At 35.5% G+C, this 27,715-nt stretch overlaps 1 protein-coding gene across 1 annotated transcript in view; it reads right to left on the bottom strand.

Annotated features, from left to right (window-relative positions):
• LOC123524296 (sulfide:quinone oxidoreductase, mitochondrial-like) overlaps window positions 1-21,999 on the bottom strand; it is a 40,084-nt gene extending 18,085 nt beyond the window's left edge. The window contains exons 1-5 of the mRNA XM_053540846.1: window positions 21,695-21,999; window positions 19,919-20,089; window positions 14,239-14,292; window positions 12,243-12,440; window positions 1,271-1,374 (exon numbers count right to left, since the gene is read on the bottom strand). Coding sequence (XP_053396821.1) covers window positions 1,271-1,374; window positions 12,243-12,440; window positions 14,239-14,292; window positions 19,919-20,089; window positions 21,695-21,880 — 713 coding nt within the window. The 5' untranslated portion in view covers window positions 21,881-21,999. The remainder of the gene's footprint in view (window positions 1-1,270; window positions 1,375-12,242; window positions 12,441-14,238; window positions 14,293-19,918; window positions 20,090-21,694) is intronic.
• Between the last annotated feature and the right edge of the window lie 5,716 nt (window positions 22,000-27,715).

Genomic DNA, 27,715 nt, shown 5'->3' with positions numbered 1-27,715 from the left:
CAGTTAGCGAACAGCATGGATCCTGACCAGACTGCGCGGATGCGCAGGCTGGTCTGGATCCATGCTGGTCGCAAACCCACTATGTTGGTTTTCCCATGGCGCGGCTCAATTATATTTGGAGCAAATTTAAACAAAACCTGTTGAATGGCACTTTCAAATATACATGTAACACTGAGGTGAATATAATAACTTTTTCTATAAAGTAAATGCATGCAAGCACTATAAAGTTGTAAATACAGCAGTGTCAATTAGTTTTTATTTATTCAGTCAGGTTTTATATGATATCAACATAATTTCAGAGACTTTCTATTGTTATTGCTAGAACAATACCACAAATGTTTCTCTGGACATAATACTTGTATCTGGTTGGCATTCAGCAAGCTATCATTACCAAATCTTTATACGAAAGACTTCTTCATCCAAAACAGGGTCTGAACCTAAAGTGACAGCGGCAACAAGTAAATCAACATAGTCACATAACAATGTCAAAGTATACCCTGCATGTAAAATAGGGCTATCGTAACAGTAGCTTGATCTGGGATGCTGTATTCAGCTCAAGTAGATTTTTGCCAGATCAGATCTCATGATGTGCGCAAGCACCGAGTGCGATCAGACCGTGCAAAATCCACAAGCGCCAAATACAAAATCCCAGATCTAGCTACTGTTACAATGACACTTTTATTATATACCTCTACCTTTTTTTTGTTGTTTTGTTATTTAATGAAATCTTCAATGTTTATCGATATTGAAAGGAAATAAGTGAAGTTTTTATGTGTGTTATTTATAGAACTGTGTCAGGTCATGCATATTAATGAAAGTAGTCTGGCAGCATACAATACAAAAGGCACAAAATGAAATTCAAAAGGTACATGTACGTTATGTAATGTTTTTCTGCCTGTTCATATTCAATTGTGAAATACAAACCAATGTTTTTACAGAATTTATATAGGTACATAATAAAGGCATTTATTTTAATCTAATAACGAATGCTTAGGTATAATAAATGAGCCATGTCATGAGAAAACCAACACAATGCGTTTTCAACTAGCATGGATCCAGACCAGCCTGCGCAGTCTAGTCAGGATCCATGCTGTTCGCTTTCAAAGCCTATTGCAATTAGAGAAACTGCGACCAGCATGGATCCTGACCAGACAGCATGGATGCGCAAGCTGGTCTGGATCCATGCTGGTCGCAAACGCACTATCTTGGTTTTCTCATGGCACGGCTCAAATTTCAATCTACTATCAACTGGTACAACTTCTAAACTTACTTTTTCTTGGCAACTTCAAGTAAGCTTGCTGCATATTTCTTAACTCCGAAAATCACCCCTAAAGATGTGTTATACAGAATTTCTGTTTTGTCTCGCACACCATTCTGAAATCAAGACCAATTTGCTGAAACAAGCATGTTTTATCAATATGTAAAAATCTGCTATTAAAATGTCTTGCTATCCTCGGAGTATCATTTAAGATATTTGACCCACAAATAGGTAACATTTTGATGCCTGGTGACCACATGTTTTTTGGTATCATTTGAAAAGGTTGTGTCTCCAGAACAAGAATTAGTAAATAAGATGATCATAAATAATAATTTATCATATAAGACTCATTACAGTCATTTTTTAAATGCGAAATGATAAATCGTACACTATAATAACTGGCTTTCTGCTGAAGTATTACTGAAGACTATAAAAAAAAAAAAATTTTTATAACATATCTTTGTCATGTAATTTATATTTTCTTTTTCAGTAGAAAATACACTTTCAAATGACACAAAAATTATATGAGCTTACCAGGCATCAATATTTGATATATCTTTAAATGGTCTGTGGGCCAGTTTCTGTAAGTCCTCTAGTTTTTCGATTTCGTAACCCAGAAATTAGGCAAAGGTTCATCCACTTCAGCCATTATACATTCATTCTGGGATTGTTTAAGACCGGATGTCGCTTTCTACCATATGTCAAATAAAAATTATACTCATTTTAGTAAACCTTGTGTATGAAAAATGCGGAACTCTCTCTCTTTGGAAATATTGTTGGCTACACACGAATTCTTAACAGATTGTTTTAATACTGACTTTCAGATATTAGAGTTTTGCTTATGTAACTGTTCTAAATCAATTAAAGGTTCACTGTAACAATGTTTTCCAAATCTTGACGATTTCTACCAAAATTTAGGGGTCAAAATACCCCACCCACCCGAGCTACATTTTGCCATTTTAGATTACTCATAAAATTATCAAAATTACTGTATGTTTTAACAAGACATCATCAAATAATTGTGCTAAGATTCACAATTTTATATATTTTCATCAGTTTAGGTTATAGACAACGTGCATGCAAATGTAATGCATATAAATCACATGCTGTTTCTCAATAAATCCAGCCTACCGTATTTGATTTCATTCAGAAAGGTTTTGGGTACCAATAGTTTTCTTCTATTTTAGATGTCAAAGTAAGCTTACATGTATAATTGTGACCTTTATTTGATAAAGACACTTTAAAATGTAACATACGTAACAGCCGCCACTCAAATTTTTTACCTTGAAGAATTAGCAACATTGAAAATACTCCAGCAATTGCATGTGTATGCCTTTAATTGAAACAAACTATGTTTACTGAACATGCACACATGACCGTTATAATTTTGTTGGACTTGACCCTGTAACTATTCTCAATTATAGGATGTAGACAAACTACAGTAAAACAACGGTGCCTCTTTCAGCATCACTGTATAGATAGCATAGATTTAAAAGCATTTTCATGGCTTCTGCTTCAAAAGATAGCATATTGATAATTAACAGTAGACTTGGTTACAGTTTGTACGCAGTCTGAATATTTTTGTCTTTCATTCAAAATAAACACAGAACATGAGGGTATCTAAGAATCAAATGTACGTTACCTAGATTTTAGTTTATACTAATTTGTTATAGTTCGATTGTAATGAAAGCTTCAAGCTTTTTGAAACCACTCTTGAGTCCGCTTCCTGGAAAAACCAATACTGGTGCTATATGAGAGGTCATGGTCGTGGGGTTTCGATGGACTTAAGCGGTTTCAAGACAGAGGATTTTATATTTTTAATGCGTTGTTTTGATATTCACGGAAGGTAAGATGTATTCATCACTGAAATTATCGGTTTACATGCATTATGTGTTCAAAGTTGCTGATGTAATTCCTGAAGTAAATAAACATGGCACATTTTGAACTGATGGAGCATCATACATACACAGTACAACATGGGTACATGTAGTGAAACAAATGACACTTTTGGTAAAACATGCTTCTTAAAATAGTTCTGTTTCTTTGACCATAATGATTTTCAAATATCACTTAAAATGTGGGACGGAATTACTGAACTACGAATTCATATTACAATCCCTTAATGAAAACATAGATAAGACTCCTTGTTCATATCCTGGTTGTGGTATCATTATTGTCAGTTCTGCGTTCTTACTAAAATTCAATATTCTATTTTCAAAACTATTAACAAATACAAAGAAACTAGTAAGTTAAAAAATTGGTGTATTTCAACTGTTACATTTAGATTACCTTGGTATGTAACTGCGTTTCAACCATTAAGTCTAGTAACTACCTTAATCTAATTTCGGTAACGTATGTTTCAGAACTACACAAGAGGACACATTATAACACTGATGTACACCATATGACAGAAATATACACTAAATTTTGATATGAGAGGTTGCGAGGAGTCACTTTTTGGTATCAGTATCAGAATAAGTTCATCATATACGTATAAATGCATATGTACATACTTACAATGTATGTACTATTTGCTTGGAAAACGTCAGTGGTATATTGATATCTTTATGACATATCTGTAAAAACTCTTTTTAGTTAAGTGTTTATTCCGTAGTAAAATCATTAAGCTACATCCTAAAAGGGATTGAAACATACGTTACTTTAAATATTAATTACAACAATACCAATAATTAATACTCATACAACCAAATAAAAAAACAGATACGATACACGACTTTTTGATTCCAGGACTTGCTCAAATTATAGCTGCGAAGCTCTGTACTACCTGTTCATTATGTCAAGCAAATGCATGACTATAGATATATTCATAATAGTTTGGCACTATTTAAGAGGAATATGCATTGAAAGGATTTTGTTGAATGATGTATGATATATCTGACAATTTCTATTTCAATCAAAACAAATATAACGTTCAAGCACAACCAAAAGGTACATCAATATATATGTATCTTAAATTGCTTTGATAGGTTTAGAACTGTATATGCTCATTTCTGTTTGTGTAATTAGAAAGTGCTCTGTCCTTCAAAAAGAGGTCATACATACTTAGCTGACTGTGACAGAAATATGCAATTTGCATTTAAACATAAACATTATAAATCCTTTTAAATGTTTTAAAAAGACATAAGTGTTTGTATAATGATCTCTTTCACGACCTCAAAAGAAAGTGACAATTTCATTATATGTTCCATTCTCCATTTCTCGTTATTCTACTAGGATACACTGTATATGTAAGATCTATCAGGCAGCCATTCTGATACAAATAAATATTACATTTTAGCTACATTCAAAAGCCTTTGAATGAAAATTGAGAGTAACATGTTTAGTTTAAAAAAAACAAGAGATCACAGAGTGATCTTGGCGCCCACCAAGGTGCCATTTTTGAGTGTTCCAAATTTCAAGACTTACTGACTAGCTCAAAGTCAAATTTCATTTCTGTACACAACACTGTGCATGTGGTCCAAATTCGAAAGCTGTAGCTTGTGAAATGTGAAAGTAGGTCACTAGATCAATCTTAAGGTCAAAGTTTAATTCGGTACACAAAAGTGGTCCAATTTGAAGGCTGTAGCTTGAGAAATGTGAAAGTAGGTCACTAAGTCAAAATCAAGGTCAAATTTCACATCAGAAACAAATCTATGCATGTAGTCCAAAATTGAAGCCTGTACCTTCAAAAATGAAAGAGTAGGTCACTAGGTCAATGTCAAGGTCAAAGTTTGTTTCGGTACACAATCCTATTCATGTGGTCTAAATTTGAAGCCTGTAGCTACAGAAATGTGAAAGTAGGTCACTAGGTCAATCTTAAGGTCAAAGTTCATTTCGGTACACAAAACCATGCATGTGGTCTAAATTTGAAGCCTGTAGCTACAGAAATGTGAAAGTAGGTCACTAGGTCAATCTTAAGGTCAAAGTTCATTTCGGTACACAAAACTATGCAAGTGGTCCAAATTTGAAGGCTGTAGCTTGAGAAATGTGAAAGTAGGTCACTAGGTCAAAATCAAGGTCAAATTTTATTTTGGAATACAGAACTATGCATGTGGTCTAAATTCGAAGCCTGTACCTTCAAAAATGTGAAAGTAGGTCACTAGTCAATGTAAAGGTTCAGGGCCCTCGTTTGCCGATTTTTGGGGCCGAAATTCGGCCCCGTTCCCCCCTCGAAATAGTATGCTTTTTTCCCCCGAAGTATAGAAAAATTCCCCCTCGAAAGAAAAAAAATCAAGAAAAAAATCGATACCCGATAGTCTTAGGAGCGTCTCGTAACTTAATGAGCCTGATAAAGTTTTACTCCTTCCTCTTATCAGTCATTTTCTACAGTAAAACTATATCCACGATAAACGCGTGTATTCAAAATAAACACACGCGGTCATGCCCTCCTGCCTTTGATCTTCTGCTAAATTCCCGCTCTTTATCATGTGGACATGCCACGCTGATTTTTCTTTATCAGCAAGTTACGTCACGGCGAGTGAACATAGGTAATGAGAATCAATGAAGTGTTAACATTAATTGATAAAGCGGTACCCGTATTGAGCCTGCATACTGTCAAAAAAGGCGCCAATTATTAAATTATCGTAATTAAGCGACCAGCTGATTACCGAGATTTCTTCATGCAAACTTTAAATTAGCTCATTGTTTAATGATTGTACCTTAATATCAACCAGAAAATCCACAAATTTAAATGGATTTGGAAAGTAAAAATAAGTTTAGAATGTCCGTTCACGATTCTAATTACACCCGATGACATATGCAATTTTTCCAAAATTCACTAAAAAAACTTGACTTTCAGTGCAAGTTTTAATGAAAAGTAGCATCATTATTTGAGGAACTATCTCTGGTTTACCTTAGTGGACCAAGTTTACTGGCAAAAACAACATTTCAGAGGACATTCCAAAAGTGTACCAGTATCCGGATAGTACTTTTTTGGATACATTTTTACAGTGTTTTAGCACTTTTCTGCTAACAAAAAAAAAATATGGAAGAAAAACCTCATCAAATTAAAATGAATTTTGATAAAAATTTATTTACAATATCAGATTATATGACCTGAAACAGAAATTATTATTATGTTATTATGATGTAACATGTTCTTGGTTTTAGTAGCTATTAATTACTTAGTATTACTTTATAAGAAAATATAGTCAATTGTATTGATGTGTTGGGGCAGGACTCTTGTATTTTGAAAAAGGACCGTTCAAAATTTGGACCCTGCTCCGGCTGCTGCTGAGACAATGTCCGTGGATACTGCTAGTGCTACCGATAATGACGACATGTGAACCTCGCTTGGATATCACATAACTGATTTAATAAAAGAAAATAAAAGTTGCCTGTTTTTAATAGATTATGTTCTGTACAATACTTCAGATATATTCACATTAGTTTGATATCTGTAATACTCAACTGACCTTAAGTTAAGGGGTTATGATCAGATGTCATATCTCCAGAGTGAATTCCCCCCTCCCTTGAAAACGACGCGAAATTCCCCCCTCCAAAGGCCCCGGCCCCAATCCCCCAAAATGTAGAGAGGGCCCTGAGGTTAAAGTTTGTTTCGGTACATAAAACCATGCATGTGGTCCAAATTTGAAGGCTGTAGCTTGAGAAATGTGAAAGTAGGTCACTAGGTCAAAATCAAGGTCAAATTTCATTTCGGAACACGAAATTATGCATGTGGTCCAAATTTGAAGCCTGAACCTTCAAAAATGTGAAATAGGTCACTAGGTCAATGTCAAGGTCAAAGTTTATTTCAGTGCACAAAACTATGCATGTGGTCCAAATTTGAAGGTTGTAGCTACAGAAATGTGAAAGTAGGTCACTAGGTCAAAATCAAGGTCAACTCATGTCAAGGTTCATCTTGCCACTCAAAACCATACATGTGGTCCAAAATTGAATGTTGTAGGTAATTGACAAGAAGTTTTTAAAAGCTTTTCCCTATATAAGTCTATATGAACCATGTGACCCCAGGGCGGGGCCATATTTGACCCTATGGGGATAATTTTAACAAACCTGGTAGAGAACCACCAGGCGATGCTACATTACAATATCAAAGCCCTAGGCTTTGTAGTAAAGTTTTTCCCTATATAAGTCTATGTAAACCATGTGACCCCCAGGGCAGGGCCATATTTGACCCTAGGGGGATAATTTGAACAATCTTAGTAGAAGACCACTAGATGATGTCACATACAAAATATCAAAGCCCTAGGCCCTGTGGTTTTGGACAAGAGGTTTTTCAAAGTTTTTCCCTATATAAGTCTATATAAACCATGTGACCCCCGGGGCGGGGCCATATTAGACCCCAGGGAAATAATTTCAATCATCTTGGTAGAGGACAACTAGATGATGCTTCATACCAAATATCAAAGCCCTAGGCTCTGTGGTTTTGGGCAAGAAGATTTTCAAAGTTTTTCCCTATATAAATCTATGTAAATTATAGAAATAAACAAAGGGCCATAACTTACTAAAAATTTGTTGAACCAGTCTGATTTTCAGGGGGACACAACTAGGGTACCAATACATCATTCTGAAAAAGTTTGGTCAAAATCCCCCTGGTAGTTTCTGAGGAGATGCGATAACGAGAAATTGCTAACGGAAGGACGGACGGACGGACAGACGGAAGGACGCCGGACCACGGACGCAGAGTGATTTGAATAGCCCACCATCTGATAATGGTGGGCTAATAAAAGCAGTATTTAAATCATATTACTGTTATGTCTTTTATGGTACGCATTTGATTAAAACAATAGAAGTAGTTCATAATGGTAACGTGGTTTTCAATTGAAATTATTTTAACTTCTGTTACAGCAGAGATTACTTAGATCTTATCCATATGTATGTTTGCAAACTTACTTTTGGCGACCAGTTTAAAAATGACAGGACAGTATCTTTATTAGATTGATCTGGATAACCAAACTTCAATCCTTGGAAACTTATTTGGTTTGTTTTATAATACTGAATATTTAAACAGAAGCAGCTCATCAATATTTGTACTTGTAACCGATTTCAGGTGGTCATTTTGTGAGCGATAAAATCCTCCTCTGTAACATGTTTTAATCAATATCAGGTGATTCCTGTTATAGTTTTGACTTTTAAAGAGCTACGCCTCTTTTATATGTGCATGTTTGATCAAATTTAAAGCAGTTATTTGGAAATTTGGAAAGTGGTGGCCATCTTAATTTGAATAGTCTGTGTAACTAAATAACCTATTTTGTTGGTAGTTTAACAAACATAAATTTTGGGTGATTTAATAACTACGTACAAAATAAAACTTTTGCGGTCGTTTTAGTTTTTGCAATACTTTCATCATTTCTACTGCACTAGCAAAAAATAGGTCTGTCAGTATGCAATTTGTCCTAAAATGAAACACAAACCATAGGTTTAGCCAACTGACATTAAAGTGCAAAGGTGTCTGAAATTTTAGTTAATTATTCATTCATTTCGTTTTCTTTACTGTAAACAGGATCCTGTTCCTTTATAAAGGATTAAACGTTTTAAAGATTTCCCGCATAAGTATATGTACTAATGTAGTGGGTGGGGTACACCAATCCCTACTTTTTACATTAAATTCAGAATATAATACATATCGTAGCATTCTTTGACAACAAAAGTAAATTATTGATTATTTCAGGCATTAAAAGATAAGATTTGTTATAAGAAATGTCGCATGAATGTCTCTTTTACCATCCAAATCAGCGATATCCCTATGCCATGCTAAATTATATTTATTAGACACCAACGTTTCAATCTGACTAAAGTACTTGATCTTCTAAACGAAGATCTGAGAACGACCCATTCACATTCGTCTTCTGTAGATCTTGGATTTCCAGTATTGCTATTTTTATTTTATCCAATCAGACGACTTGTTCGAATGTCAAAGAGTAAGAAAAATGTGCAGTCATTCCATGGCTCGAACCCGGGACCCCTCGCTTACAAAGCAAGTGGCCTACCGACTGAGCTAGGCGGCTATCTGATACATTACGACATAAGATTTGTAAATATCAAAATTCAAGGCTACAGGTAGATTTGCAAGATGTTGTAAGTTAGGCTCTGATTGGCTAGCGAAAGTGTCGTCAGAACGAGTCAATGAATAGGTCGTTCTCAGATCCTATGCGTAGCGTAATAGGAGATGTACTTTAGTCAGATTGCCAACGTTTTTAAAATCGTCATTAAATTTTACTGACATGTCGCTCAGACCGACATCCACCCTTAAAACATTCCTGAATGATAGTATAACATCATGGTATAGCTCAACCTTTGCCTAATTTCTGGGTTACGACTTCCAAAATTTTTTGGCCTTGGCCCACGGACCAAAATAACAATGTTATATAGAACTTGCTTATTTGTGGATTGGATACCTTAAATAAGCAGACAGAAGTACAAATGTGAGATCTATTTTTTATTTCATACCATTAAAAGTGGCTCAACGCCATTTTTGCAAAAAATTAATGTCTCCTCTAGTCTGTATTGTATGAAAAATTCTTTTTGGCTTCTGATATAATACAACTGACATACCGTATTTTCCCGTATTAACGCCCCCGGGGGCGTTACATTTTCCAAAGAGGGGGCGTTTATTTGAGGTAAAAAAATAAAAAATGAAAATTTTTACAAAACTTAAAAACATCGTTCAAACTAGCTGTAAAGTGTTTCTGTGTTGTTTAATCTCCCCAAAACGTAATTATTTGGCATCCAATTTAATGCAGTGTGTCTTTTATGCATTTAAGGAGGTAGGTTACCTTTATATTTGTATGTGCGCATGTCCAACCGGAAGCTAACGTGACGATTTACGACGACGTTTACGACAAACTAAATGTGTTTGTATATTCATTCTTCTGAAAACAAATCATAGACCTGTCTTCGATCTGACGCTTTATGGTTTGATAATGCAGAAATAATGAATAAATTGCCGCAGAAACGCTTCAAAACAATGTTGCCTTAAAATGACGTCATGGACGTCATGACGTTACGTGTCAGTTACCGCGCAAAATTAATAGCTTTTATCTTGAAAGTAGGTAATTCTGTGCATTTTCTTCACTCAAAGTATTTTCAAATAACCATTATTTGCTGAAATATTTTTTATGAGTCTTTTGCTCTGAATAATAATCAATATTTTGCTTCTTTTATGTAGTTGTATTGAAATGTTATGCGGAATGTAAGAAAATGGATGATGGTAACCAATGTTATTTGGAATACAGTTGGGTGAGAGGTTACTTGTTACGGCCATTTTCAAATAAAAAATCTAGCAGTTTGATTTGTTATACCTATTTTTCAGGTTCCGTTGATAATTTGTTACTTATATACTAAACTAAGATCTAAAATTGTTCAAATTTCAGTAGAAAATTGTTGTTTCTTGAATGGAATTGATGTTACCATGGAAACGAAGCCCGTGACCTATGTATCTAAATGTAAAATTCAAAAGCGTTGACACTAGTCTATTTAAGAAACACAGCTTCGGCTTTTTATTTTCATTTCAACAATATCCATGAGAATAATAGTAGCATGCTGAACGATTTTTCCATGAAAAATGCCAGACGAGGGGTACTGCTGTAAGTATTCTAAGCTTAGAAATTTGTTTGAATAAATGCAGATAACACGAAAATATAACTTACGTTAGAAATAATATGTTTTAAAGCTACATCAACTAGAAAGATAATCTTATTCAATATTATTTTATAAGAAATTACGACAAAAAGCAAGATATAAGCCATTTTAAACATCTCTGTTGCCATGGTTACTTTAAACTTTAAGAAAAAAAGGGTACCATGTATAGTGCTTGGTATTTTGCTAATAATATTACCCAGATATTACATGTTGGTCATTAACAGAATGGTACTGAAGCCGTCGAAAACCCCTATTTTTATACATAGTTGTTTAAAAATTAGAGAAAATGCGTTACCATGGAAACACGAGCCCCGTGACATATACATTTTAAGCTTATATTAGAAAGCTAACGTGCATACTAGTAAACTTATAGATTATGCTGACTTCTACGGATATCAATGAAACTAAAATACACTGAAAAGTGTTAAATATCCGTATTTTCCTTCTTCTTTCAATATGAAATACCTTTGGAGGATCATGTTCTTCAAACCTGGATAAAAATTGAACTCGAAGGAACAGAGACAAACGAAACTGAGATTTTAGCAGTTAAAACTTCATATTACACGAAATACAAAAAGATGCTGCAGTTCAACTAATTTGAATTTACCCTTGTAACAAGGTAACCTACCTCCTTAAATACGGTACCTCGTGTATTCCATGTCTGGCTTTTTGACACGCTCGCGACACTACACATTACGTCATGACCCAAACAGCTATGTACTCCGATAACATTTTCCTTAGTACATGCGGGTAGCTAATTGCGCAATACACAATGTCAATGGTTTGACACGCTGCTGTGCCTGCTTTTAAATTAAAGGTTCTTAAAACTGCCGAAGAAAAGGGTATATCGTAAACACATTGCTGCAAGATTGTTTAAAGTCGGCAGGAAGCGTGCGCGCGAGTGGTGTAAAAACAAATCAAAAATGTATTTACCGTTTAATTTTCTGTTACATACCGTACTTAGTACAAATGTTTTGGACTTACGGTACATGGACTGTTTAAAAGTGTGTTTAATTTTTAATACATTGGACTTTAGTACTGTAAATTACTTATTATGTGGACTTATAAAAATGAGGTAGGTGATTTTTTCCCGTTCTTGTTGATTTTTTTTCCGTCCAAAATGGGTGGGGGCGTTAATTAGAGGGGGGGCCTTAATTCGGGAAAATACGGTATGGTATTTTCAAAGCATGTAGAGAAACAATGTTTAAAAGAGTAAGGCACAAAGGATACTGTCAACAACATTCTATGTGGGTTTACTGTACACTGGTTTCACATTTTCTCAACATTACAAAAATATTTATATCAAAACCTTTAAGCAAAAATTTTAATCCTAACAGTAAAGAGTCTTAAACATACCATTTCAATATAATTATTAACTTATTACCTTTCTCCAAAACTCATCTGCCAAGTACATTATTTTCTGTGGTGCTCCAGCACATTTGATTGGTGTGTTTGGGAATGTGAATATAGCCGTGCCTCCCTGAAACTTCTGTAACGCCGGGTATGTCTTCTCGACCGTGTCTCGAACATAGTTACAGCATACCATTGGATCAGCCTTCAAAGCTTCTACCAGGCCATCAACCTTCATAGACATAAAGAAAAGATCATTAAATTGGTTGGCATACTGCATAGAGAATTACTGCTGAATGTATATTAAAGGCGTACGCTAGAATTCCCTGTATATGAGATGGGCGAAAATTTTCCCAATAACAGAATTTCTTCAAACTTTGGATATTGAAGGACAATCATCTAAGAAACAAAAAAATGCAATAAAAATCATAGGTCACTGGATTCGAAAAAGAGTTATCTGCCCTTGAAAACATCATTTTTGGGGGAAATGCCGTAAGGCAAATTCAAGCTCTATTAATACTGTGTAGACAATCCACCACTGAATAGCTGAACAAATAAAGAATAAAGACCACCTCCCAATAAAGACCATATTTTGGCTCTCCCAAGGGTGGTCTTTATAGACAGGTTCGACTGTATATTAATACACAGAAAAATTAACACTATATTGAAATACACCTATACTGATATACAGCATAGATTCATTAATCATTTTGAAATACTGTACAATTTAATCAATTATCTGGAGCTGAAATACTGCACTGATTAACTAAACCCACATTGAAATGCGGCATAAATTAATCAACTTACTTTGAAATACTGCAAGAATATTCAACCTATATTGAAACACTGCACAATCAAAACTGTTACCCTGATCTGAAAACTTCCATTTGCATTTATGACTTGTGACAAATTATTATAACCAACCAATAATAAAATTTACCTATATCAAAATACTTGACAGAGCTTCATTACCACCAGAACTGTTACCCTGGAACTGGGAATTCCTCTCTGGATTTATGATTATTTAATCTACCTATATCAAAATACTGTATAGATAATCAGCCTACACTGAAATACTGCATTGATAATCTACAGACAATGAAGTACTGCTTCTATCAATGTTGAAATTCTGCTTCTACTTACATTAAATGAAATCCATATCTACTCAACTCTTACTCAATTTGGTTTTTTTTTTGGGTTTAACGCCATTTTTCAACAGTATTTCAGTCATGTAACGGTGGGCAGTTAACCTAACCAGTGTTCCTGGATTCTGTACCAGTACAAACCTGTTCTCTGCAAGTAACTGCCAACTTCCCCACATGAATCAGAGGTGGAGGATGAATGATTTCAGACACAATGTCTTTTATCAAATCGTCACATAGAACATATGCCCCATCCGAGGATTGAACTCATGACTCCCCGATCCATTGACCGACCCTCTCCCTGTTGAGCTAAGCGGGCAGGCTAAAAAATCTTTAAAGGGAAAGGCAACGTTGTTTTGAAGTTAATTTCATCATCTGGGATTTCTTAAAACATTTAAAGAAGTGAAAGAATTTTCAAAATCAGAGTAAAAATGAGAAAGTTTTGAGTAATTAAATATTTGGTCAAATTGGCGGCCATTTTGTTTCCATGGCAACAAAAACAAAAATGGCAGATTTTAAGAGGTTTAAATACACATTTGAACTTATTTCTGTAAAATAATTTCTCTCCTTTTCCCAGCTACAATGAATGAAATTATCATGTTTTACACCTTACACTCAAGAAACAAGAAAATTAATCTTATTAAAAGGTTATTAAATTTTGCTAAATAAAGAATTCAGCAGTGTGTAAATGATGTCATAAAAACACTAAGATGACTGACTCCATGATCAGCCATTTTCTTAAATTTCAAACTGCCATATCTTTTTCAATAGTGGTCCGATTTCAAAAATTCTTTCAGCGTCATGATAGTCTTGAGGATGGCTTTCATACAGAATTAACTTATTGTCAGGCTTCCCTTACCCTTTAAGTCAGAAAGTGATTATATTTACCTTGTGTAAGTTTATCTGTATTCCTAGAGCAATAACTAGGTAGTCATAGCTTATCTGAAAACAGATACGAAATATTATTACATGCTGAATGATAAACTCTGTTAAGTAACAATGGAACCTAAAATGTCAATATTTTGCCATAAATTTCATATTGGGTGTGTGATGTCATTTGTGACATCAAATCCATGTTTGGCCTTTAAAATTTCTACATTTAAACAGAGATATTTCTAAAATTACTTATATTCAGGAACACATTTATATCATTTATATACTATTCTAACACGACCAGCAAATAACCTACATACATGTAGAGCAAAATCTATCTCGGGTTATTCTGCAATAAACCACTCGCATGCAATGATGTCATCCGATCCAGGTGTGTAGCACGGTCGTAAAAAATAGTTACCATTTTTTCTAACACTGTTGATACTAGAATGTCCTGTTAGAATCGAAATAATTAGTTCCCAAGTCTGATTTATCGTAGAATAACCCGAGGTTTTCGTTCTTATGCGAAACAATATATCACTCAGGCCTACGGCCTTCGTTATATATTCTTACGAATAAGAACTCAAAACTCGGGTTATTCTATGATAAACCACGTTTTGGAACTTATTATTTCTGAAATAATTATCAGTGTAGATGCGTATGTAACAAAACGGTTACTAATATTAGTTTTGCATCAAGAAATATGCACTTGTTCTTTCACGGAATAATATTGCACTCATAAAGTCACATAACATTTCCACTGCAGAACTTGTGCATATCTCTCATTAGAAATCTAATAACCTATAAGTATGCTCTAGTATATAGGCTGAGCACTAATATTTTACTTAAACATCCCATACTACTTAATAGTTATAAGCTTCCTATCAGCGTTAATACCATTTAAACACAAAGACAGATTTAGATAGGTTGTCTGCACTGTGTCCACTCCTCTCCGCTTCTCAACATACTTTTAAAGGCACACCTGATAATTTCAATCTTTTATAATACAAAATGATTAGATCTTATACTTTTCCTCAATACTAAAAATGCATGTATGTGTCAACAATTAAAATGGTGTAAAACAGTGTATTTCGAGATACCAACATTCAGGGGAGACAACCCACTTGAAAAAAACAATATCTGAACAATATCTGATACTGAAAAACATCGTCATGTAAAGGCATCATGTTCTGACATCAAATAAATACTCTATTTTATTTCAATAAACAAAATTCTAATGTACAGATTTTTTTTCCTTTTTTAGCTCACCTGTCACATAGTGACAAGGTGAGCTTTTGTGATCACCCTTCGTCCGTCGTCAGTCCATCCGTCTCGTGCGTCCGTGCATCAACAATTTCTTGTCTGCATGATAGTGGTTTCATTTATGATTTTATTTTAACCAAACTTGCACACAACTTGTATCACCATAAGATCTCGGTTCCTTTCTTGAACTGGCCAGATCCCATTACAGGTTCCAGAGTTATGGCCCCTGAAAGGGCCAAAATTAGCTAATTTGACCTTGTCTGCACAATAGCAGCTTTATTTATAATTTGATTTTTACCAAACTGGCACACAACTTGTATCACCATAAGATCTCGGTTCCTTTCTTAAACTGGTCAGATTCCATTATGGGTTCCAGAGTTATGGCCCCTGAAAGGGCCAGAATTAGCTATTTTGACCTTGTCTGCACAATAGCAGCTTCATTTATGACTTTATTTTAATCAAACTTGCACACAACTTGTATCACCATATGATCTTGGTTCCTTTCCTGAACTGGCCAATATCCTTTATGGGTTCCAGAGTGATGGCCCCTAAAAGGGCAAGAATTAGCTATACAATAGCAGCTTCATTTATGATTTGAATTTAATCAAACTTGCACAAAACTTGTGTCACCGTAAGATCTCGGTTCCTTTCTTGAACCGGCCAGATCCCCTAATGGATTCCAGAGTTATGGCCCCTGAAAGGGCCAAAATTAGCTATTTTGACCTTGTCTGCACAATAGCAGCTTCATTTATGATTTCATTTTAACCAAACTTGCACAAAACTTGTATCACCACAAGATCTTGGTTCCTTTCTTGAGCTGGCCAGATTTCTTTATGGGTTCCAGAGTTATGGCCCCTTAAAGGTCCAAAATTGGCTATATTGGCTTTTGCAGCCATATAGAGACTTCATTTATGGTTTTATTTGATACAAACTTCCAAAATATCTTCAACAACAATAAGTCTTGGATTCCATGACAAATCAGATCCATTCGTAGGTTCCAGAGTTATTTTATATCTGATTACCTCCCCTGATCGTAATCAAAATGGATTTATATCAGTAAGTACTTATAGGACTTATTTGAAATTTCATTATCGTCATTAGTTGGACTGAGCCAATGAGGGTAGATAACTATGGACTGATTTTATGTCAAATTACCTCCCTTTATTTCAAATTAAAATGGGTATATCTCTGTAACTAATGAAGATACTGATCTGAAATTTCATTTATGTCAACAGATTTATTTGGCAGATCCTTCTTTTGATAACTTACAATCAATTTTTTTTTTAATTACTTCCCTTTTACATTACTATAAATAGCTTGTTTTTAGTAACTTTTTTATTATTGGCCGTAGGGAAAAACCGAGACCACTTTCCTGTGGTACAACATGGATGGTACCTCCAAGTTTTTGGTGTATTTTGACATATCTGTACCTTGTAAGAATTTTTTTTTCTTTTTGGTTTAATTTCTTCCCTTTGTTGTTCCTGTCCTTTGGACTTAGATATTTTTTCTGAGGACCTTCTTGTCCTCAAGTGCAATGATAACAGGTGAGCGATATAGGGCCATCATGGCCCTCTTGTTTGTATAAGTAGGTAAAAACAAGATCTATCAAATGAGACTTAAATAACCAAACCTTGTGGTGCTAATTTTTGCATTGTATATCAAAACCCTGTATCATCCCATTTTTATCTACCGGTATATAACTATCTTTGAAGGATAGCTAAACTTTAAAGGACCTCTTTCTACATACTTTGATAGACTGTATCAACTTAAAATACTTTGTGGTTTAACTTGTTCCTTATAACACTCTAAAAAGGATTAACCAAACAGCACCACAAAGTAAGACAGACATGCCTTGAATATAATAGAGTTAGAATAATTTGGACAGAAAACTTCTAAAGTTATCGCAGGATCCCACTTTATGTGCCAGACTGACTCGGACTGACTGACAGATGTACAGACACATTTGGAACTTATAATAATAAATTGAGCCGTGCCATGAGAAAACCAACATAGTGGGTTTGCGACCAGCATGGATCCAGACCAGCCTGCGCATCTGTGCAGTCTGGTCAGGATCCATGCTGTTCGCTAACAGTTTCACTAATTGCAATAGGATCTGAATGTGAAGAGCATGGATCCTGACCAGACTGCGCAGATGTGCAGGCTGGTCAGGATCCATGCTGGTCGCAAACCCACTATTTTGGTTTTCTCATGGCACGGCTCAATTATGTAAATTCAGATTTGTATAAGAGAGTTTTTATACCAGTGGTGGTACACATATTTACCAGTAATGCATGATTTAATTTGTGCAATGAATTTCCACATTTATCTCTCAGATCTTTTATATAACTAGAGCATGGTAAAGAAATAAGATCCTTCAGTCAAGCTAAAGCCTGTATTTGTGTAAATGTTTAAGCTAGTATTTTATTGTCTAACTACTTTTATGAAAGAATTATAGTCCCAAATTACTCAAGCTGAAGATTATCAATAATTATTCTACCAGATATATTAATGATTTGCACAAGCAAGCTTCATAATTATTCTTGACTGGTTAAAGTCACAGATACTTGGGGTTTGGACCAGCTGCCACCCTGCCCTGGTTTCTCTGTAGAAGATAAGAGATCAGTGGGTATTTCTTTGATTTTAAAAAAAAGTGGACTGACTTTGATTAAAATGTTGTTTTTTTTTAGCTGTAACAGGTGTTGTTCTGACAATGGTCTTTCTTGCATTTGGCCAAATTGTAGACCAGAGCAGGGTCATAGCTGGTGCAAACCCCAAGTATCTGTGGTAAAAGTCATTCAAGATGTAACTTTTGTGCTATTCAATTAGATCTATATATAATCCACAGTTAAAAAGACCTGGAAAGAAATCACTTTTACATTAATTATACAAAAACTGAGAACTTCATTGTGACACTGAAATATTTTCATACAAACCCAGTTAAAAGATAAAATTCTTTTATGTTACAATATTATAATTCAATTCTGCTAACCTTAAAAGTGCACTGTCATAATAAGGTCAGTCACGTTTCAAGTTTATAGTACCGACAGACCATATGCCTGACTGATTCTACAGTAATTAACAGCTATTATTATACAGTCAATGTCAAAACCAACTACCAGTCAACAAATATCTATAAAGCAATACTGGTAATAGTTTTTTACTCCCTACAGTATTAAATGACAGGAACCTCTTAAAGGAACAAAACATACATTTTCAATTTGCTGTTTCCATGACAGCAGTGAGTGAAAAATGATTTACGTATCTCATGCACCATGGGCTTGTCTCACACTATAACACTGTAAACTCAGAAACTTATGTGCAGGGGTTTATTTTTGTTGTATTCATAAAAAATACTACCTTATGAAATTTGGAAAATAAATAATCATGTTATGATCATAGACAGCTCTTTATAGTAAGCATATACTGCAACTGTTCTTATTTATTATGTAAATCAATTCCAATTCTAAATTAAAAGCAAAGTTAATTCAGCCTCGTGAAACTATCTGATCTTTCAGTATATAAACTGCAGTAATAACAGCCACTTGTGTGCACTGTACTGAAGCAATTTCTCAGGCTCTGAGTATTTTTTTCTCAAATTAATCATTTTTCTGTTTTGCTCTTCTAATCAAGTTCTTGTGATTTCTTTTTGGAGGGACATTTTTGTCTTTACATAGAAAATTTCATAAGTTTAAAGCCAGACTTCAGAGGAATATCCTGTTAGTATCCAGTTGGTGTCCAAACTAACTGACTCCAACACTTTAACAAGAGGGCCATGATGGCTCACCTGAGTTGATCTGGCCTACTGACCTAGTTTTTGATCCCACATGACCTAGTTTCAAACTTGACTAGAGATCATCTATACAAACATTCTGACCAAGTTTCATATAGATTAGGTCACAACTGTGGCATCTAGAGTGTTAACAATTTTTTCCTTTGATTTGACCAGGTGACCTAGTTTTTTTCCCCACATGACCCAGATCCTAACTTGTCCTAGAGGTCATCAAAACAAACATTCTGACCAGTTTTCATCAGTTTCAAACTTAAACTGGGGACTCTAGAGTGTTAGCAAGATTTTCCTTTGATCTGAACTACTGGCCTAGTTTTTTTACCCCACATGACCCAGTTCCAAATATGACCTAGAGATCATCTATACAAACATTCTGACCAAGTTTCATAAAGATTGGGTAAAACCGAGGCCTCTAGAGTGTTAACAAGGCAAATGTTGATGGATGATGCACACGACGCATGTCGATGACATCTGATGCGAGACAATGACCGGTCACAACAATTCACCTTGAGTACTTCGTCTGTTTACCGTTACGTTCCTTTGCCAACTAACTGGTTCACAGGTTCTTCATTTCTAACTTGTAATTAGGGTGGTTGAGGTTTGTTCAAAAGGTAACATGGCACAAAAACCTAGCTATACACATACCTTTTGTCCGTTGCTGAGAGTGACTGTATTATTGTCTGGATCAAATGCTGACACATGTTCCTTATGACGATCACACTGTTTAGGGAGAACTTCACTCATTGGCATTGCTGATTGGTCAACTTTCTTGATACCTGCTCCAACCAGTGTCCACATAGGCTGGTAGTAGTGGTACTGTAAGCAGCAACATACAACATTAATAAGCAATTACACATGATGAATTAATTATTTCTGGTACTTTTTGGTTGGTGCATGTTGGCTGAGTAAGAAACAATACAATATATTCTATATGGCTGGCAATTAGCATATAGTATAGGCCTATTTGGCAGCAGATTCTGTACGGGTCTAATAACATATAGGCTTTAGGCAAACTTTATACGTGTGCTAAAATAAGGCTATCTAAATGGTTGGGCTGCAGTGAACCAGATTTATAAAATACTTTCAGTGAAAATCTAACGTATGTATTAAGAATGCAGTGGACACAAATATGTGTAAATGATTAGTTGTTAAAGTTTTTAAAACAAATATGATCCAAAAATGATTAACCACCTTTAAATCTAGATCTTAAGTTGTTTGTACTCCCTGTTTTTGACCTCCACTTTAACATCTTAAGATAGCAGAAACCATGTATACCAGTCAACTAGGTATTTACCACTAGCAGATCCAGTGGGTGGGGGTGCATCTGGTGTGCACATCCCTTAAAATCTGTCTAGCATTATGTTTTAACACTTTTTTCTAATTTTCTGTATTACTGACAAGCACATGCTCCTTGCATGTATGAAAACAAAATTAAATAGCTAACACTAGTTCTTCTTGCTTCACTGCACATCATCATTCATTAAAATTACATGTAAATGAAAACTTTTTGCTTATGTAACATTATTAATCATTTTTTCAAGGGGATTGAACTGTCAATATTTTCATTTATTATTATTTATACCACAGGCATAAGGAACAGAGCCAAACAATCATGTTTAATGTCTCCTTAAATATCACATAAAACTAAACTTAAAAAGTACTTTAAGGTCATGCTCCCTCCCTAACCTTAAAGTCCTGGATCCACCCTTGTGATTGTGAACGGGCATTAACGTGTCCTAGTATCTGAACTGTTAAGGTCAATAACCTGCATCAGACTATTCAAATGTATTTCATTCTCTATATACATGACCAGATCTTTAATATTGTGATATGTAATATTTAGTGTAATCAATTCAAGGAGAAAGTCTTAGCAGGATAAAAAAGGTTTAAAAGTCAAAAGTAAATGTAAGATCTCTAAAAGGGAGCAAAACTGTCAAGTCAAAATGAAGTTAATGACTAAAAAGGGGATGATGGGCAGTCTGGAAGGTGTGTGTGTGTGTGTGGGGGGGGGGGGGGGGGGGGGGGGGTGCACAGAATCTTCATCATATGTAATAAATTTGTGTTTATAATAATGTGATCATTCATGTGCTGTTGACCTTGTTTTGTTAGTTTCATTTGCCAGAGTGCACTTTATGATGTCATGTCCTATATAAGATGTACATTTAAATGGCAGCTGTTTAATAGTCTAACATAAAATCATAAGTTTGAGCTGTCTCTGCATGATTTTATAACAGATTATTTTGCCATAAAGCACACATATATCATTTAAAAAAAGTTTATGCAACCATATGGCCCATTAGCTCTACTCATTAGTATTGTCATACTAAGGCTGTATCAAATAAGTCATCTAATTAATACTAAATACAGATTATACATTGAGAAAAATGTGTTTTTGAACTGTATCTGTAAAACATCACTTACCTCTGCAGGCTCAATGACAGCAACTTTTCCTGCTCCCAGTGCACGACACGCACGTGCAGCAACTGAACATCCTCCTGTCCCTCCTCCCGCTATCACCAGCTTGTAGTGTTTTACATCCTTCCCTGATGCATTACTGTATTTGCGCACGAGTTGCACGAATAATGCACGCCCTGCACGAGAAGACATTGTTTATATATCTATTTTTGTTTTTAATATCTATTATTTGCTTAATGAAGATTTAAAACCACGGGATAGCACACGACCTGTTCGTTACAACTGATCGAAAACGCGCATGTTTTATATAAACCTATTTAAGTTCAAGGTTACACTATCAGTATACACTCACGTATATACTTCACCGTGTCCAACCGTTACTTTGAAAAACCAGATCAGTGATAAAATTGAACGATTTTGGTGATTTTGGGTAAGAAATCTGTATTTTTTAGTTATTTGGAAATTATTGTCAAGGACGACATATAGCGCAAAATGTGCTCCTAACATTTCGGAATACTCGTTGCTATTGTCTTCTAGCAAATCTAAGCACTTTTCTCAATCATTTTGGAAAATCGTGCGAATATATAGCAGGTAATCAATGCCGTGATTCAGAAAAAGCATAATTTCAAGTATTTTCTCCGATAAACATACTATATTATTATTTCCATGATATCACTGACACATTCCTGTAACATGTTTGTGCTACAAGTGATGAATAAGTTTCTTGGAAGACCGATATAAGGCGATTCGAATTCATGATCGAGCTGATCGGTAACACAGGAGTCACAGGATCAGCGACTGCAAAAATGCAAAATAACAGATAAATACTAGTTTCTTAAAACCGCTTCATTTGATCCGAGATAATGCGTTATTGAGCCCGCCCGCTTAGCTCAGTAGGTAAGAGCGTTGGTCTACGGATCGCGGGGTCGTGAGTTCGATCCTCGGGCGGGGCGTATGTTCTCCGTGACTATTTGATAAACGACATTGTGTCTGAAATCATTAGTCCTCCACCTCTGATTTATGTGGGGAAGTTGGCAGTTACTTGCGGAGAACAGGTTTGTACTGGTACAGAATCCAGGAACACTGGTTAGGTTAACTGCCCGCCGTTACATGACTGAAATACTGTTGAAAAACGGCGTTAAACCCAAAACAAACAAACAAATAATGCGTTATTGATCCGGGTTTTCAAAGTAACGTTTGGACACTGTGATACAGAGAAAATTCACTGTACTGAACACAGAACATTATTTAAACGTTTTGGAAGTGGGTCACGTTCGCACGACATAGAAGGAAACATGTACAACGATCAACTTTCATAATCAGTCACCAAGGCTTTCTAGATATTTTTTAACAGAAAACGTATAAACATAAACAACTGTAACATTATTTGATTAAGAATAACAAACACAATTTTGAACAGCCAAAGTCACAAGTCCCTTTATGTCATGTATGTCCACCGCAAGACACTGTTTCAAGATAACCGGGTAAAGTGTCACACTGTGTTTACTTGCGAACCACATGGTGCGACACTAAAAGTCAGGATTTAATTTTGGGATGGGAAGTACGATTAATACATCACTTATCCTTTATTTGAATGTCAGCTGGCTGTGTGAAACATGAATCTATGATTTTGAGCATATATGGTGGAAGACCCCAGGCGCCTCTCCAGGCGTCATTTCATCACGGTCGGGTACATGGGTAGGACCAAGACCTTCCGTTAGCCAGCTGGATGTTTTTTTTTTCACATGAAGAATTCTACGCCCCAAGTGAGGCTCGAACCCACATTAGTGAGGGGCAAGTGATTTGAAGCGCTTGGCCATGGGGCCCATAGGAAAAGCGTTTGCTATCTGACTGCGAACATTCGCGATATTAATGATGTAATGCTGTTGTGAGTAATGACTGTTGATATTTGCTGTAAAACCGAGATTCTGAAAACTGAGAATAAAATGAAAGTTTTACACAGTTTTGTTACCTTGTAGATCTATCACACGCTTGTTTTTTGGAGCACGTTATAAAGTCGTATCCAATATATATGCGACTTAAAATGGCGCTCTGACACCAATCAGGTACTCTGCGGCTGGACATAGTCTAAATAATTGTACTCAAGAGTTGAATATCGTTATATTTTTTGACTTGTCGGTATCCCCCTCCGAGAACTCTAGGTAGACAACGTGAAATATCAGAATGTAAAATCGGTCTACCCGAGGTCTCATTATTTAGACTACGGCTGGACATAAAGCCGTTGTGTTGACTTCCCGCCGTGATTTGACCGTTACAGTAAATTGTATTTCTTCTATATTTTGAATTCTTTACATTTCTAGCCACCAAATAACCCACAGCTTTCGAAAATATTTAGACTTTGCCGATGATATATATAAAAAACGATGTAATTATATATTTATTTATGATTTCTAAGGCATTTATAATCAAAAGTCATTGTATTGAGAGCATTGCTGAACTACGACATTCAAAATTGACTTACCTGTGTGGACTAAACGACAGCATCTTGTTCCAGTGCACGACAGGGAATCGTAATATGTATTATTTCTTTAAAACTCCGGCATAGCGTGCGACCTGTGCATTTACAAATGGTGTATGGGAAATTACTTTTAAAGATGTTGAAGTTCAAGGTTATTCTATTAGCGCACTCACGTTTAAATGAGAATTCACTGTACTGAACATATCTTACGCACTTAAAACGTACAGTGCCACATTATGAACCACATTTGTGCTACCGGAATCTACTGTCTCGCTAAAATAATAGAGCACACCAAAGAAGTATAAATACTTATTTTTATAGCTCTTTGAGCACACATGCGACATGGTATTAGAACGACATATAATATGCTTTCTGCACCTGGTTAACCTACAAACTTTTAACGTGGCATCATGGCCATACTAAACGTCATTTGAACGTACGATAGAACAGCATTCAGTTTGGACGGCAAACATACTCACTATTAACGATGTAATGCTACTGCGACATCGCTGTTATGATACGATCAGTCATCGAATGTGCTACTGATGTTTTATTTACGGGTGGCCTGAATATTAAATTGTCATATCCAATATAATGTACCTATGTCGAAATGGTTGTTTAGCCCGCCCGCTTATGTAGAGCGTTGGTCAACGGATCGCGGGGTCGTGAGTTCGATCCTCGGGCGGGGCGTATGTTCTCCGTGATTATTTAAACGACATTGCGTCTGAAATCATTAGTCCCCCACCTCTGATTCATGTGGGGAAATTGGCAGTTACTTGCGGAGAACAGGTTTGTACTGGTACAGAATCGAGGAACACTGGTAAGATTAACTGCCCGCCGTTACATAACTGAAATACTGTTGAAAAACGGCGTTAAACCCAAAACAAACAAACAAATGGTTAAATGGTTGCTTATGTAATATTATATAAATACTGCATTTCTGAGAGGGTGATTTGAAAAATGTTCACCTCGAGATACATGAATATCGACTGAGGCGTCAGTCGAGGTCTATATTCATACTTCCCGGGGGGGGGGGGGGGGGGGGGGATTTTTACCGAAAACATACATAGGTTAAAACATTAAATTTTACTGGAAAATCAACATACTGAGTTAAATGATTTTAAATGTAGATAATTAACAGACAGTAGGAGTCTTTACTAGAAAACACTCGGCTACTGTGGCGAATTTTTGTAAACTGAGACGTTTACATTGCGGTTTACGTGTCGAAACCTACATTCTAACACGATCCGATTCATTTTCCTATTAAACAAAGAAGGAAGAAAACAGTGAATTATTATACAACAAATCACTGTTCTGACGTCACAATTATTACGTCATGGCGTCAAACGGCATAGCGGCGCGCTGGAAAAGAAACCGGCTGAAAACGGGCAAATATTTAATGAATGTCGTCAAGGATGTACTTAAAAATCCTTGGTAACGTGTTAGAATCAAAATAATATATCTCATTTAGTGATTTGCTCTTAAATAAATTATTGTTTGTCGTTCAGATGCGTATTATTATATCACTCGGGCTGCGCCCTCGTGATATAATTCCTTCGCATCTGAACTCCAAACAATGATTTAGTCTACGACAAATCACTAGATGAGATATATTATTTCTTAAGCAAAATCATTGGGGAATGGCCATAACTTTTAACTTGTGTCTTAATGAAGAATGAGCACTAATTGTCCTAGTTTTCTTAATTTCCTATCCGATGATCATACTTTCAATGCAAAATTTGAGAGAAAAACATAGTTTTCGAAATTTTTGGCACAAAGAGCAAATCATAAAAAAAAGAAAAATCGGCAGGGTTCACACATGCATGAATACTAGACTATGATATATTCTACTTTATTATAAGCGTCTCGTCAAAATCCAAAATAACGTTGTTGCGCAAATACAAAAAATGTACAATGATTTTTCCGTATGACATATTAACCACTGGAGAATATGATATATCATTCTAGTTAAACTAATGTGAAATTTGCATTGGTTATTTATGTGAGGTATGATAAAGAAACAGCTTATGTTCCACAGCTATCAACATAACTTGTCACATGATTAATCGGATTATCTGATTACTGGTGTACGAAAACAACAATAAAATACGTATAATCACCACACGAGGCCTACATACTTAAGTTACATTTTTTTAAATGCCGGGCAGACAAAGTCCCCTAACTGCTAGCATAATTATTGCAAAATGTGAGATTTCATTGCGAAGAGACAGAAAAACACATGTACATCTTTACAGAAGGCTGAGTATTTAGAGAAACACTAGTATGGACAAGAGGAGACACCGTGCTCAAGTTGTTGTGTTGTTGTTTTTTTTTGCACAGAAAACATGTCAGAGATATAGGTCTATAATTTGCTGGATTTGACCTGTCGCCTTTCATGTAAACTGGTGTTACATTAGCAGACTTCCATTGTTGAGGTATGACTCCCTCGACTTCTTAAAGATTTCTAATATAGGCGAGAATTCTTGAGCTATTTTTTAAACGTTATTGGCTTTACCTTATCCGGGCCACTCGCCAAGTATCAAATGTTGTTCTCTGGGTGACAAGTTTACCATTTCACTGAGATTTGCATCAGGAAGTGTTTCTGTAGTATGAAGGGTGCTTACAATCTGAGGAGCGGCTAATATTGTCCCGTTTCATGTTTGGAACATTCAGATCACCTCCCAGACATACCTGTATTTGTGCTTTTTGTTGACCTTTTCCAGTGATTTAGCAAATTCCTCTGAACTGCTTGGATATACTTCTTGAGGCCAGTACCGTCCAAGAACAGACTCAATTAAACCGAGCCTGCAACATTTTCGTTTATGTCGTGTTGGGCGACCTGTGGTTTTCCACTTTTTTATTTAGTAAGCATCAATAACCAATGAAATGCTGATAGTTATATTAAGCACCAATAACCAATGATTTGCAGATAGTAAGCACCAATAACCAATGATTTGCTGATAGTAAGCACCAGTAACCAATGGTTTGCTGATAGTAAGCACCAATAACCAATGATTTGCTGATACTAAGCACCAATAACCAATGATTTGCTGATACTAAGCACCAATAACCAATGGTTTGCAGATAGTAAACACCAATAACCAATGATTTGCTGATACTAAGCACAAATAACCAATGGTTTGGTGATAGTAAGCACCAGTAACCAATGGTTTGGTGATAGTAAGCACCAATAACCAATGATTTGCTGCCTGTTAGCTCTAATTCGATCCAGAGATCTTCAAAGTTCAGGAACTCTGGCATTTTCTGTGCTTTGATGCAGTCTCTCCTTCAGTGATAATGTTATTTTTCATAGACAGTTTTTGATTGTGACTTTGGGCAGGGTTTTTCCTTTTGGTGTTGAGGTGTGAGCCATGAAGAACGAAAGATTACTGGGGTTTGATTGATTTAGGATTTCAAAGGGATTGGAATGTTCAAGGGAATCTAAACTAGGAATTAAATGTATGGTGGCATTAGTATTTTCACAAAGGGAACACTTACAGACCCCAGTTCTCCTTGTCGGTGATACATTGAGTCGTCAATGTTTTGGC

Source organism: Mercenaria mercenaria, chromosome 1 (genome assembly GCF_021730395.1).
Source record: "Mercenaria mercenaria strain notata chromosome 1, MADL_Memer_1, whole genome shotgun sequence".
In the NCBI taxonomy this organism is placed as follows: Eukaryota; Metazoa; Mollusca; class Bivalvia; order Venerida; family Veneridae; genus Mercenaria; species Mercenaria mercenaria.
The sequence above is the reverse complement of the archived record's forward strand: the minus strand, read 5'-3'. Positions and strand labels throughout refer to the sequence as shown.